Source organism: Poecilia latipinna, unplaced genomic scaffold (genome assembly GCF_001443285.1).
Source record: "Poecilia latipinna isolate Pla-1442-1.1 unplaced genomic scaffold, P_latipinna-1.0 Scaffold2841, whole genome shotgun sequence".
Classification (NCBI taxonomy): Eukaryota; Metazoa; Chordata; class Actinopteri; order Cyprinodontiformes; family Poeciliidae; genus Poecilia; species Poecilia latipinna.
In genome coordinates, this window is record NW_015115457.1 from 38433 (window position 1) to 53703 (window position 15271).

At 36.5% G+C, this 15271-nt stretch overlaps 2 protein-coding genes across 4 annotated transcripts in view; both read left to right on the forward strand.

The window, feature by feature from the left end:
- Window positions 1-615: 615 nt before the first annotated feature.
- On the forward strand, window positions 616-11057 carry LOC106939346 (excitatory amino acid transporter 3-like). Of its 3 annotated transcripts, none has more exons than XM_015021725.1 (13): window positions 616-895; window positions 3559-3699; window positions 4012-4104; window positions 4210-4321; window positions 4759-4801; window positions 4885-4947; window positions 5998-6185; window positions 6297-6404; window positions 7794-7916; window positions 8009-8203; window positions 8346-8480; window positions 9109-9213; window positions 10522-11057. In XM_015021725.1, the coding sequence occupies exons 1-13, from the start codon at window positions 847-849 to the stop codon at window positions 10637-10639; spliced, it is 1473 nt and encodes a 490-aa protein (XP_014877211.1). In that variant the 5' UTR covers window positions 616-846; the 3' UTR covers window positions 10640-11057. The 3 variants fall into 3 exon arrangements, with proteins under 3 accessions (XP_014877211.1, XP_014877214.1, XP_014877212.1); XM_015021728.1 differs by having other exon boundaries at window positions 616-856; window positions 3602-3699; XM_015021726.1 differs by lacking the exon at window positions 616-895 and adding an exon at window positions 2996-3179.
- Window positions 11058-12769: 1712 nt separating this feature from the next.
- The window catches only part of LOC106939347 (excitatory amino acid transporter 3-like), a 17688-nt gene continuing 15186 nt past the window's right edge, over window positions 12770-15271 (forward strand). The window contains exon 1 of the mRNA XM_015021729.1: window positions 12770-12953. Coding sequence (XP_014877215.1) covers window positions 12899-12953 — 55 coding nt within the window. The 5' untranslated portion in view covers window positions 12770-12898. The remainder of the gene's footprint in view (window positions 12954-15271) is intronic.

Here is a 15271-nt window from a genome sequence, read left to right on the forward strand (position 1 = left end):
ATATATATATATATATATATATATATATATATATATATATTCTTGTTTTTATCTTGGCCGTTTTTTCCTGAATTGCGTTATTATTTTTATATTATTTCTCTAATCTGCCAAGGATGTAGCAGTACGGGGGGGTAAAAGAGGAGCGAGTGATGGGTGTTCATATTACGTAGGCAGACCTGGTGATGTTATTAATGTGAGATTTGAAGGATAGTGTGCTGTCAAGAATGACTAGCCAGACTCCTGACCTAAGGGGAGGCTGAGTTGGTGGAGTAGCAAAAGAAAAACTATTGGTACATAAGCAATATTTTTCAGACAGGCCAAAGTATCCAGTTTCATGAATAAAAAGTTCATAAAATAAAGAGTTTTGTGAGTTGGTGATATTATTAGAGACACGTTGTCTTTTTAGTTTTATTTGAAATAAATATTAACCTTGTTTAGCATTTGAACCAAAATCAAGGTATCCAAGGAGACCAGAAATTCTTTTCCAGGCATTTTCCAAAACTTGGAATCCAAGGACTGGATGACAAAATGAACCAGATCGCCTAAAACCTTTTTAAATCGCTTAAACACTGTTTTTAAACAAAAATATTTCTGTGCACTAGAAAACTGATTAATCAAATTGACTCGATGGTAGCATGATTGGCTCCTTAAGCACATCAAATTCCTGAAACCAGTCATAAGTTATGTGTGTTATTTATGTTGCCAAGGTATCCATAGAGACTATATATTCTTTTCAGGTCATCTAGTTACCCAGCATTGGACACCAAACAGCAACTGATTATCTTAAACGGCTGCCATAGACTGGCCCATCTTTTCTGGCTCCGTGAGTCACAGTGAAACAAAACCATGCAGGAGGGTATGTTTCAGGTCATTTGCCTCTTGTCGGTTGCCTTAGGTGAGTACAAAATTCATTAAGCCAGTATTTGCTGCTTAATGAGACGGTGGTTAGCGGTTAAACACGTGTGCTGAACCTGGGGTTTTAACTGAAACGAGTCAAAACATAATTTAAATATGAAATCTAATATGCTAGTGAAATGTTTAGTGTGTGCGTATAAAACTTTGAAGGTGAAATTAAGTTGAATTAAGTGCAGCTTGAGTTCAGCAGTCTGACAACTGAAGGGAAGAAGCTGTTTTTGTTATACACCAAACAACGACATGTTCGAATTTTCTGAAAACACAGCTATCCTCTGCCTCACTTCAGACACATCACATTTAATCACCGACAGCAGATTAAAAACTGTTTTCAGTGGTGCTGGTAACAATTTCTAATTCTTATTAACTAAAGATCGCAGGAACTTATTTTTGACCTGAAGGCAACAGGAGATCACTCACCAGTGGTCATCCATAATCAATTAATTGCCCAGGTGGATTCTTACAAATATCTTGGAAAACACATTGACAATAAACTCAGTCTGCAGCAGCGACTACACCTTCTGTGCAGGTTGAGGGCCTGTTGTGTCAGTCAGAAAGTGATGTTGCTCTTTCAACATGCTGTCCAGAGACCAGGCCTTCATTAGGTTCAGATTTGGTAACTTCTCTGTCCAAATGAAGGCCAAACTCATTTGTCTCATGCAAAGAGCTCTGAAGCTCTTTGCATGAGAGCATTGAAGTGAAGCAGTGCGCCTCACTTCAGAGGCATACTCTGAAGTTACGGCCATGAAACTAAATGATTACCTACAGTAAACAAAATGTAGGTAAACATTCTGTTTACCTACAGCAAACAAAATGTTTACTGTAGGTAAATTGCCTACAATTTACTGTAGGTAAACTAATTGCCCAGTTGCCCAATTTAGTTACAGTAAATTGTGACTGTAGGTTATGGTGATTAAGATTTTAACATGCTTCTTTTATGTTTTTATAACTGTTTTAATTGATTTATTATAGAAATGGTTTTATGCGTAAATATAAAACTCATGGTTTTAGATGATGCGGCAGTCAGAATTTGTACCAGAGGTATATTTCCTTTGGGACACTGAAGTTAGTATAATCTTATCTGAAGGTTGAATATTGTTGTTGTCACAGCTGACAATTGTAAAAAAAAAATAAATAAAAAAAACTGTTACTTTGTAAGATACTACCTGCCAGTTAATAAATGGTCCCTGTTTTTATAATAATGATTTTATTGACTTCAAAATTTTCTAACTTAACCCACTTGTCTTTGGTCAATATACGTAATCATATTTAACTTTTCCAAATAACTTTCAAAAATCTTTCTTTAAAATTACTAGCATTGTTATTAGGTTATTTTCTAAACTAATTTTATGCACCTTAACTTGATAAAGGAGATAAGAGTTTTTTTTTTCTTGCCAGCAATCCTTTCAACATTTGATCTATTGAACATTTTTCAGTACTGTGAAAGTTGTTGATTTTAATCCCATCATTACCATTTATACTGCGCCAGTTTTCTACTATAATCTCTATACTTATTGAAATAGACTAATTTGTTTATTTGCACTGCCTTTGAGAGTTGCTATCTTTTCAATTCCACTGTGCTTTCTTGCATAATGACAATAAAAGTAATTCTGAAAACGATAATGATTGAGGAAGTTGTTCTGCAGTCGGTACATCGTGAACCATTATGTTATCACCATGCTAACATAGCATTTTGCTACTGTCTGATTAGGTTGATGCACATCCAAATTGTTCAGCTTTTAAATTTATCTAAGATGTTGGATGCATTCAAGTCAAGTTCAATAAACAAAGAAATTATTGAAAAGTTAATTTCTTTGATAATTTTCTGCCTAAAGAAAACAAAATGATTAACATTTGTACATCAAACTAATGAAAACAAGTTTTTAAATAATAATAATAATAATAATAATAATAATAATAATAATAATAATAATAATAATAATAATAATAATAGAAATTGGTGTAAAGCTTGTTTAAAGGTTATTTTTGAAAGGTACTTTTGAAAATAAACAAGTCTTAATAGAGGGATTATTTGTTTGCAAACACAGCAGATGCGCGCGCAGCTTGACTGCAGAAAGAGTCGGGCCGACCTTTAAACCCTCACTAGTTGTCATGGTTACCCGTATTAATCTTGCTGTTTTAACATTAGCTAGCATGTTGTCAGTCTGTGGATTACATCTGTTTATCGCGTGATAAAATAAGTTATGCTACTAAATTGACATTAGTGAGTGAGACGCATGTTAACGACCCATAAGCATTAAATGCAGGTGAGTCGATAAATGACGAAAGAAAAATGTCGAATATTAATTTCTAGCGATTTTGTTCACGGTAAGATCACCAGCTCTGAATGAGATATGCCGAGTCCCTCTAAATAAAGACAGACATGGTGAACAAGGGTACCGGAATAGGGTTTTCCTAAAATCAGGGTACAATGTTACCTATTGACAATAAACTGAACAAAATAATTAAAAAACAATATCTACAATATTTTCTATTTATGTTAAAGCACTCCCATTTATTTCTCATGACTGTTATAAAGTATACCATAGCTAAGGTTTTTTGTTCATCTTGATGTTTTTCTGTTGTTTTTTTTTAAAAGTTTTTTTCATATCTATTATGTTTGTGATTTCACCCCACCCCCCACAGGCTTAGGCACTGGGTTTCTGCTGAGGTTTATGATTTTTTTAAGGGACGATCAAGTAAAATGGATCCGAATACCAGGGGATATGCTTCTCAACGTGCTTCAGATGTTTGCTGTACCCCTCATTGTGACAAGCGTGCTTGCAGGCGAGCTAAATATGAATCTATATACTTAAAGTATTAACGTATTGTTGTTACAGAGATAGACTGAAAGGATGCTCACTCATCTTTTTGTGGATATTCTGTATAAAATTTGCTCAAAACCCTTGATTATATTATATCTAGACAATAAGCTAATTTCATATTCACACCATTTAGTTCTTGTGCTTTTAAAACATTTTAAAAGATGAAAATTAGTCCAGACATTTAGACTATTGTCAGGGCACATATGCGCTGGTATGTTGTCTTGCTCATTCCTCAGGCACCACATGAACTTCTAGTTCTGCTCTCTTTTCTCAGGAGTAACTGGATTAAACACCAAAATGTCCAGAAAAACAGCCTTTTTCACAGGAACCTACATCTGTGGCACTACTCTTTTGGCCATAATTCTTGGTAACATTATTATGGTTAGCAGTTATTAATGAAGATATATGAAGACTGTCATAGTTTGCATTGTGTTATTGCTTTTGATATCCTGCATGAGATTTTGTGTTGCAGGACTGTTTCTGGTGCTCACAATCAAGCCTGGTGTGGGAGAACACCTATCACAGGACAGGGTTAAGGAAATGCCACCCTTCTCCGTTCATGTGATCCTCATGGATCTTTTAAGGCAAGAGGACAGATATTTAGACACAATTCCTGCTTTTCTGCATGTTGTGCATATTGTGCATATTGTCACCTTCCTAAAATAACCTGCAACATGAGGTCTAAATATATATATATATATATATATTTATTTTTGCCAAAAGTTATTCTGGCAAAACAAACAAAAAACACAACCTCTCTATTGCCAACAGATGGTTTAGGCAAAGAGAAAAATTACGTTGGGCAAAATATGATAGGCCATTATTTTTAGGAAGGTGAGTATGTTCATCTTATAGTTTCTAACATACAGGTTTATTGACTTTTATTATCTGAGATAATTAAAATTATCTTGACTTATGTGAAATGATAAGAAAATAATATTCACATGTGTTTTGTCTTTAACATTTGGCTCAGTTTTTTTTGTGTGTTTTTTTTTTTGTAACTCTCCTTTCACTCCCATAGGAACATGGTTCCAGAGAGCTTCATTCAGGCTTTCTATGAGCAGGTTTGTTTTTATTCAGAACCACAGCTAAGTGTGTAACTTTCCAGGTTTGGACTGTTTCCAAACAGTTTCTGTTTTTCTCCCAGTACAAGACTGAGATTATTCAGATTAAAAGTGTAGATTCTGGCCTTCCCCTTCAGCCAGGAATAGTGAGTATTTTCTTCTGATCTTTGTTCTTACTCTGGAGCTCTTTCCAAAAGTCTTCATAGCCTTTCAGTTTTTCACATGTCACATGTACAACCACAAACTTCAAAGTATTCTGTTTGGTTTAAAGTAGTTGGCGAACACAAAAGAGTACTTGATTCTGAAGTGGAAGAAAAAGGATGGAGGGCTTTTAATTTCTTCTAAATTAAAGACAGAAAGGAGAGGCTGTGTTTCCTTTCAGTCCACCTTAGAGGCAGTTGTGCCTTCCTGTTCTTTGGGTGGGAGGTGGAATACATCACAGGAGAAAACTGAGACACAGCATAAGCAACCATGCAAAACACTCGTTGTACCTATGGATGTCAACAAGAACAGTTAACCCTGCAGTAATGTTTTTGGGCAGTGGGTGGGATGCCATTGCTCACATCTTGCCGCTGATTTTCAATTGTATTTAGGCCTGTATTTTACTGGAGGGATCCAGCAGATGGTTATGCTTTCACCTAGGAGTGGTTGTTCTGCTGCAAGGGGAAGATTTTTCCTAGTCTCAAGTCTTCTGCACCTCTGACCGATTATGCTTTTACGTCCTTATTGTTTAATTTTCTATTTATAAACATGGTTATTTTATTTGAAAGGTAACATAAATGTTTATTTATGTATTTACATTAAAGTACAGGCTCGCTTACTCTGCCCTCCCAAAGTAAACGAATGCCCTCCAGCTAAGGTCCATTGGAGCCGGGGCTGCAGAAGAAAAGCAAATTAACATAGAGGTGGATAATGGATGTACAGCATAAAGTTTAGCTAAATACACAAAGAATTATTTGGATTCTATGTACTGTAAATGTTTTTTTGTTTTTTTTTAACAGTTTAATTTGTTTTTTTATATTTCACAATTATGCAATGCTGAGGATTGATCCTTTCCACAACAACAACAAAAAAGCAAATTAAGTACGTCAAAGTTTATGGTTTTAATGTGACTTATTGTGAAAAAGTCCAACAAGGTGATGTATTCCTACAATATTGCTCTTAGAGAGTTAGAGCCAGCATTTCTGTGTTTCCAGGTGCAGAATGTCACTGAGACAAAACTGGTGGGCAGTTATGTTGACGGACCCAACATGATAGGATTGATCATCTGGTCTTTCACCTTCGGCATCTTGATAAACAGGGTGGGACAGGAGGCAACAAGCACTGTGAAGGCCATTCAAAGCCTCAATGATGCAATAAAAATCATATTTAACTGGATTCTGTGGTAAAATAAGACAGTATATCATTCCACTCTTTTACAAAATTAGATTAATTAATAATGTACAAAACATTCCTTAATTTAGTTCAGTAATTTTTGTTTGTTTGTTTGTTTCAGGTACTTGCCAATTGGAGTTTTGTTCCTGATCGTAGAAAACGTGTTGGATGTTGAGGACTGGGGCGCTGTCATTAAACTCGCAAAACTTTCAGCTGTAATTTCTCTGGGGTATGTCCACCTTTTCTGTTTAAACTTTTTGGTAACATTTCATTTGAAGGGTTGTGCATAAGACTGACATGACACTGTCCATGTTCATGACCGTTGTCATGTCATGTTTATGACAGTGTTATGTCAGTCTTATGCACAACCCTTCAAATAAAGTGTTACCAACTTTGTTACCAAACTGATACCGCCGCTGCTAAGGTAGTTAGAGGATGAAGACACTGCAAAGATCGGTTCTTATGAAAACAGTCATTTCCAGCCTCTTTATTCTGATATCTTCAAACACCCAATTCAGGTCAAGCAGTTCCCTTCAGAAGTTCTGTTTGGCCTCAGATTATTATTTTTTTTTTAGAGAACATTAGTGAACAAACAGCATCATGAACACCAAGAAACTCAACAGACAGATCAGGGATAAAGTTTGGTTAAAGAAGGGTTAGTTACTAAAATGTACCCAAGCTTTCAGATGAGAAAGAGGGTTAGAGTTATAGATATGGATATAGAAAATACTAGAAAATACTAAGAAAGACTGTTAAAACCAAGTTAACAGGAATAGTAGCTTATTGGATGATGCTGTACTGCTGTTCGTCTTTTGTTCTGTTTGCTTTTGTTTTAAATTTATTTTTGTTTGAATGCAACTTTATTTATTCTTTTATTACACTACATTCAATAAGGACAAACCTAAACTCAACTTATCTCAGAGTTTGAGCTTCATGCAGATCAATCCTGGGAGAATATTTGCCAGAGGCTGCAAACCACTTTAGACTGCGGCGAGGTCCGTCTTCTTTCAGCATGACGACTCTAAGCCTACAACTAAACAAATGCACAAACGTCTTGATAGATGTTGTTGTGCGACCAGGCATTCTTTTCTTTCCACTTTGCAACAATGCACTATTGTGTTAGCATATTGTAAACCAGAAGAGAAAGCGTTCTTTTTTTCTCTCTCCTTTTACTCACATCAACACACTTGCGCTCTTTTATAAAAAAACAAAACAAAACAAACAAAGAGTAACCAATTTCAGCATTATTGTTTCCACAGCCTTACATTCCATTGCAATTATCCAAAGTGCAATGGATAATTAATTCCAAGTCACTGTTAAGATGACTGGATCAGGCATCACACTTCTTCTTTTCAAAATATTGTTTTTCTAAATAAAAGAGTGCTAATGTGTTGATATGAATAAAAGGAGAGAGAGAAAAAGAGAAAATGTTCTCTTCTCAATATCATGTATGATCTCCCCAAATACATTGAACTATGTGGTTTTACTGTGTGCCCTTTGAGATCTCAAGATATAAAATGCATTCCAAGTAAAATGAATTATTATTTATCATTATTATTACAAGATACATAAAAGTGTCACAGTTGAATGCCAGTGACAATGCTGTTGTCTCTTTCAGGCTTGTAATCCAGACCTTTTTTGTTCTTCCCATGGTTTACTTCACGCTTGTCAGAAAGAATCCCTTTGTCATCATAAAGGGTACCTCTAAGGCTTGGATGACTGCAATTATCATTGCGTCCAGGTGAGATGTTCTGTTTGTTGTCAAAAGAGTGACACTTTTCCAGTGTCCTCGTATGAACGGTGCACCAATAAAGGATGTGTTTTCTACCAAAGCACTGCCAGTCTGCCTGTCATCCTTCAATGCTGTGAAGAGAACCTAATGGTCAACGGGAAACTCTGCCGCCTCATGTTGCCCATTCTCACCAGTATTAATATGAATGGGACTGCGGTCTACGAAGTGATCGCTTCTGTCTTTATTGCCCAGATGAATGACATCACGCTGGATGCTGGCCAGATAATTGCTGTTGGGTAAGCTGCTTTCTTGAAGTGCCGAGGAAGCAGCACTTCGTGGAATTCAATTTCCACGAATTTGAATTCCACGGAAAGGCTTTATTATGGTTGTGTTGCGCTTTAGACAGAAACGCTGATAGAGGCTGTGCTTGGTTTGCAGCTTGACTAGTTCCATTGTCACATTTGGAGCTGCAGGGATCCCAGCAACAGGAGCTGTGACCACCATCCTGATTCTGACAGCTGTGGGACTGCCTGCAAAGGATGCTGCCATGCTGGTCGTAGTGGAATGGCTTCTGTAAGTTCAGCTTGAAACTCAGAGTCAGCCACTCCTGCTTAAAGAGTACTTTCATCATCAAACCATATAGTCAATCTAGATTGAGTTACGCTGATCTGTAATCATAAAACTTGCAAGTGATTTTGACCGGGACATGATTTTTAACTTGCATGTCGTCAGGTACGCGGATTGTTTTCAGTTGTTTTAGGGTTTTGGTGATTTTACTCTAGTTTTGTCTCATTCTTGATTAGATCAGCCTTGTTTTTGTTTTACTTTCTTCTTAGTAATTCCAGTTTATGTTTATTCTTTCCTTGAGTCTAGTAATTCTTTGTTGCTCTTAGATTCATTCTCCTAGTTATCATATTTACTCTCCCTCATCCCTTGCTACCATTCTCTCTCTCCTTAGCCTGCAACCCATTAGCCATCAGGCTCATTCAATTGTTCCTCTCCCAGTATTTATATACCTCTTCTCCTCTTAATACCTCATTAATACCTGGATTCGAGTTTTTGTTCTCCCCTGGCTACCTGTGTTGCCTGTAGATTTTTTTTTTTTTTTTTTTGGCTTTGGTAGAGTGAGATAAAGAAAATATTTGAGAAAAACATAGTTGAATCTAACAGCATATTTGTTTTCTTCTTCTGTGCCCTTCAGAGACCATTTCAGGACCGGGGTGAATGTGCTGGGAGACTGTTATGGTGTTGTTCTCATCAATTTCCTGTGCCACGATGAGCTGGAAGATCTGGACAAACCACAAAGGTAAATGAAATCAATAAAATGATGTGCTTATCTGCAAAGACATAACGTTGCCAAAAGCATTCACCTCCCGATCCAAATGACTGACTTCAGGTGTTCCAGTGGCTTCTTCCTTGATGTTTGAAATTCAGCACTGAGACTGAACAAATAGGGTGCTCTGATATGATAGGATGCCACCTATTATTATTACTATTTTATTATTTGGGAATAATCATTATCGTTTCCTTCCTTGAAAAGAGCTCCTTATGCTTCAGTACACCGATGCATTTCTTTATTATTTCAAGCTCCCACCCCTGTAGGAGCAGGTTGAATTCTGCACCAGTGAATAAAGCAAAGCAGTGTCCGTAACATGGATGAGTATGAGGTGTAGAAGAATTTAACCCTTTGCACTGAGAAAAAGACAAATGTGTGTGTGAAGGTAGATGAGTGAATACCTTTGTCAACATTGTGTACATCTCTTTCTGAGCTGTGTTAGTGGTACTATTCACTCATAGACCCACATCACAATAATCTGAATGCCTCAGGGTGTCTCCTGTTTGTCGTATCTTTCTTTGAAAGGTTTAATAAAATATTGGATCAAATTATAGTGAAAATAAATCTTGAACAATGATTGTCATAAGTCGTTTTCACTGACATAGGGTACTTTAGTCACAGTTTTTACAAATCATTAGGGTTAGGGTTAGGGAAGTTGTCTGTGTTTTCTTTTTTTCAACTGAATTAAGAGTATTTTGCACCACTGGACCCAAAAATTACATCCATTTTTCACAATGAGAATAATTAGGTTTTTATTCTAATTTGATTTAGAGAAATCTGATCCTCTGACTAATTTGATTACATTCTTGTGACATTGTCAGTTCATTTCCGTTAATATTTCTCATCCAAAAAAAAAAAAAAACTGTAGGAGAAAGAACAATTGTTTTCTAACAGAGTGTATAAATTAAATGTTACAAACTTGAATTTCTGTAAATTGAATAATAAACACTGATAAAGGTAAGTACATGTGAATTGAACATTACGTCTTCATTGTGCAAAATTCTCCATCTTTTTTTCTGTCCTGATGGAGTCTCTCTCCTCCTGCTCATCAATCATTGATCAGATTCTCAGGAAACCAATAAATTATGTGAGAACAAGTCATGCATTTTGATGCTCATGTTGCATCCATAGTTCGGAAGGTCGACCTGATTGAGAACAAACAATGTGATTTTTTGATTCAACACATCAAAATGACCCTAAAACGGTTGAAAAACCCCAGACAAATTGTTTTGGCTGTTGACCAGTGTCATTGACCATGTTTTCCATTTTACATGTTAGCATTGATAGGGTTCGTCCCACCAGTGAGCTCGAGTTGGACTTAACCTGTTTGGAGCCTGAACAACAGCAGGGCTCCTCTCGCTCTGCGGCCTCCTCAGCATCCATGTCACCTAAGTGAGGGGATTGTCTCAGCACCGTATTAGCTGCCGCAGTTCCTCATCTTCTGTAATTGGTTTTCTCCCACTTCTGAATCCTCACTGTTTTATTACCAATAACTGGTTTTGACCTTTTACTTTATTTGATTGTACAGATAATTTCATTGTGTGTCTGTTGTAGTTAAATGCTCATCTTTCTGTTTGGAACCTCTGTAACTTTGCATTTCACTTGAGTGTATGACCAGTGCTCAATATACAAAGTTTGACTGATAACAATACTTTGTGAATATAATCCTTTATGTTGCATGGACATGTTCACTGCTTTCAGACTGAAAACAGTTGAATTGAATATGCATCTAATTTTTATGTATGAATGCATGAACATTGCATAAAATCATTTCTTGAGAAGAATTGATTTTAATAAAGTGCCAGTCATTCTGCTGTTGTAGGACAGTCTTTTTTTGTACTACTAATTTATAAAAGTGCCTAGAGTTGGCTGAGAAGCAGACTTTGAGTTTTATAAATGAGCAAAAGACTACGAGGACAGAAACTATCTCTTATTCCTTATTCTATTCTAATTAATTGAATATGAAAGTGTAATGAAAAAGACTGGAGACGAAACAGTCAAGCCATTTGTAAAAAGGGACAGAGCAGACTGGACTTCTTGAGGAAGCTAAGATCCTTCAAAGTTTAGATCTTCTATAAGTCTGTTGTTGAGAGCGTCGTCTCTTCTGCCATCATCTGTTGGGGCAGCAGCATCAGAGCCAGAGAACTGAAAAGGCTCAACAGCCTGATAAAAAAGGCTGGTTCTGTTCTGACAATGACTGTGGAACCTCTGGAGATGATGACGCAAAGAAGGACTCTTCATAGGATTAAGAAAATTGTGGACAACCCTGACCATCCTCTTCATCAGGCTGTCTTGGAATGGCAGAGGGTCTTCAGTCAGAGGCTTCTTCAGATTCGCTGTAATACAGACGGCTACAAGAGATATTTCCTGCCAGCAGCCGTCACCATCTGCTATAACTCTTGAAGACTTTGAATTAATGACTTACAACAATATTTAATTTCCCTTTTGGGTCAACAAAGTATTTTTTTAATTGAATTTGAATTTTGAATGAAATAGATTCTCTCAAAACAAAAGAAATGCTATCCTGGTTCCTGCACCACAGTTAACAATCCTGACATTTCTCCAGGAATTTAGACATCAATATAGACAGATTTTATTTTCATTCATTGGCACATTTAAAATATACATATTAAGGAAAAATTCATTGCAAGGTTCCAATAATAAAATAAATACGTAATAATAGAAAAGTATCAAATATATACAATAAAAGATTAATAGTTTGGTTTCTCATCCGACATAAAAAGTGCAGACGTTGCAGGTCTCTCCTCACCAGACCAGAGGTTTGGAGGGACCAGGTCAAACGGTCGGTGATCTGCATCTCCAGGAGTTTAATGCTGCTGACCTGTTCCACTGTGGCACCCTTGATGAGGAGGGGCGTGTGACTTGGCGGATTTTTCCTGAAATCAGCAACAATTTATTTTGTTTTGTTGACATTCAGGATTAGATTGCTTGAATCGCACCAGTCCACCAGATGTTTCCATAGACTAACAAAAAGATCATAGCATCTCAAAACGAAACTGATTGCATTTTACAATTAATATTAATGACACTTCTGCAAAATTCAGTCCAATTTTAAGTATGTTAGAGCCTAAGTACACAGTAAGCAATGCTGTTCAGACTGGTCAAATTTAATAAAACACCCCATAAACTAAACAATTCAGTGGCTTAGACATATTGTTAGAAATACACTGCCTTTTTATTATTGTTCTTAAAATAGTATTTTTTATTGTATTTGAACAAAAATCAAGGTATCCAAGGAGACCAGGCATGGTCTCCTTTTCTTTGCATTTTCCAAGAAATTGAATCTAGGACCAAAATGAACAATAAGAACAATAAGATCATCTTAAACCAGAAACTTCTTAAATAAGTTAATAATATTTAACAAATTAATCAATCAAATTGACTCAGTCGAAACACGATTGATTTTTAAAGCACATCAAATCACTGAAAATTATATATTTTTAAATAATTCTAAAGTATTCAAGTTATGTCATACATTTCACCAAGGTATCCATGGAGACCAAACATGTTTTTCAGGGCATTTTTTATAAAGGGGAACAAATGTCAGCATTGGACACAAAACGGCAATTGATCGTCTTTAACAGGTGTGAGACACTGGCCCATCTGTCTCGGCTCACTGGACCTCTGTGAAACAATGAAAAGAACACACAGCTTATTTCAGGGGTCCATTCTGTCTATGATTGCCTTGGGTAAGTACAAACATGTTTTTTCTACTGCTGATTATCCTGTGATTTCTTATTGTTTTATTTTTCGGGCAGGATTGCTGCTGCATGAGCTGGAGGTTAGCTGTTAAACTAAACAAGTCAGGTTACCATGGCATGTTTAACTCAGTTAAAGCATATTTTAAATGTGAAATCGTTACAGCCAACGAAAAGTTTAATATCTTGTATTTTCTTCTGACACTACTGAACTGTAGCTGAAGTTTGAATATGAACCGATTTGTTGGTCATGAAAGGACAGGGGAATGGCAGTGTGGAAATACTCAGTTTATATTGAGCACGTTTCTCTGTCCATAGATATGGAGCATTTTGCTTTTTTTTTTTTTTTTTGCTTTATCAAAGCTAGCTTATTGATGTTATAACATGGATATAGCATTTGAAAAGACATCAGTGAATCTGCCAGGTCAGTTGGACACATAAGGTACCCATAAATTGTACACTAGTAAAAGTAACGCGACTTCAACATGTTTTTACTAAAGTAAAAGTAAAAAGTATCCATCCAAGATACTCAAGATTAAAAAGTAAACATTAGAAAGAGACGGCTTAAGTACAATTTATCATTGGGGAATTATGTCATCAGACTAAAAGCAGACTGTCATGAAAATTCTGGTATTTTAAAAACTAAAAATAAAACTTGAAAAATAATGTAAAATAATATAATTTAAAATTAATTACGTGGCACAGGATTTTCCCAAAACTTTTCTTTGTTGCATTCCAGGACACAGGGATACAATGAATATTTTATTTATTTATTTGTTTTATGGACTTTTTGTCCACAAATGTTCTTGTATTTACTTACTGGGCCCCTCCTCCCCGAGCCTTTAATCGTTTCTCCCTTTCTCAACCAGAGGTTCTGAAGCTGTGTCCGAATTGATGGGCTGCGTCCTTCGAAGGCCAGATTTGTAGGCCGATTACTTTATGGCACAGCAACAAGACCTCTATGAATTCAAAGACTCCTCTACATTGTTTTCAACCTCCTGCTAGCTGTCTCCAACAAGGGGAAGTTAAACGCAGATGTTTTTTAGTCAGTTAATATCTAGCAGCATAATGCTTGGTTTACTGTTTAATTTATAATTGATTAAAGTTCCAACCATCCATTATTCAACACGGTTATCCCTTATGGGGTCGCCAAGGGTGCAGGTGCCTATCACTATCAGTGAACAGGCAAGAGGCAGTCACCAGTCCATTGTAGGGATTAAACATAATAGTTTTACTTAGCTGTAATGTCTTATCTGAGAGCTGGAGAGCGTTTCCTGGCAGAAATGCATTGTCAAGTTTGTGGCCTCTTCAAACACCTCGGCTTCTGCCCAAACTTGAAAAAGGCTTGCTCCCATCAAAGAGACGCAGGAACAACTCATCTCAGTGTCATCTTTTTATTTCTCTTTTCTTTTGTCTTTAAATCACTTCACTTTTCAATACAAGACCACCATGATTTGTTTGAGTGGTCAGAGTAGACACACCAAGCAGGCTGAAAACCTACAAACAAATGAACCAAAATTACTTGCAGATTATAGTGGGCAAAATAAATTTCCAAACAATATTAATTTACCTTTAAGTTATCAGTGAATAAACAAACAAACTACATTCCAAATACATAAACACATTCCATTAACAAGACTGATTAGGTTTTCTGAATGCAGGTTAAATGGTTTGATGTTCAGTCCCTACCAGTGGTGTCTCTGTGGAAATTTGAAGCCGAGTTCTTTGTCTGAAGGGATCATTCAGAACACAGCTGTGCTGAGTGACTTTATAGGTTTCTGATGGGCCTGAGAAAGGATGGGTGCGCTTGATTTCCTGTGAGGCGCGTGCCAGTTGGGTGGAGATGGTAATGCACTCACATATACACCATTTGCTGTTTTAACTTGACATGCATGTTTGAACATTAGAATCAAACTAACAGATTTCTTTGGAACAGCCTTTACTACAAAAGGGGAAGAATAAAGCAGGATCCAGGAGTCATATATTGCTAAAAAAAGAACAAACTTCAGGAGGCTAGGGCTGTCCGAATTCACAGCTTCTCTCTCAATGTCGACATATATATTCATAGACAGGGTTCTTTAAAGGATGCAGACCCTGAATGCCTAATGCCTAATGCATTAGGCATTCAGACCCTGAATGCCTAATGCAAAACACATAACCTGCACCCACCCTACAACTTTGTGGAGGGAAGGGCGACGGTAGGGTGGTTTGCCCAGGGTGCCTACCAGGCTAGGACTGGCTCTGAGCCCAAGAATATGATGAGTGCTGAATTGTTATTGTAAAAAATTAATCAGTTTTATATGAACCCA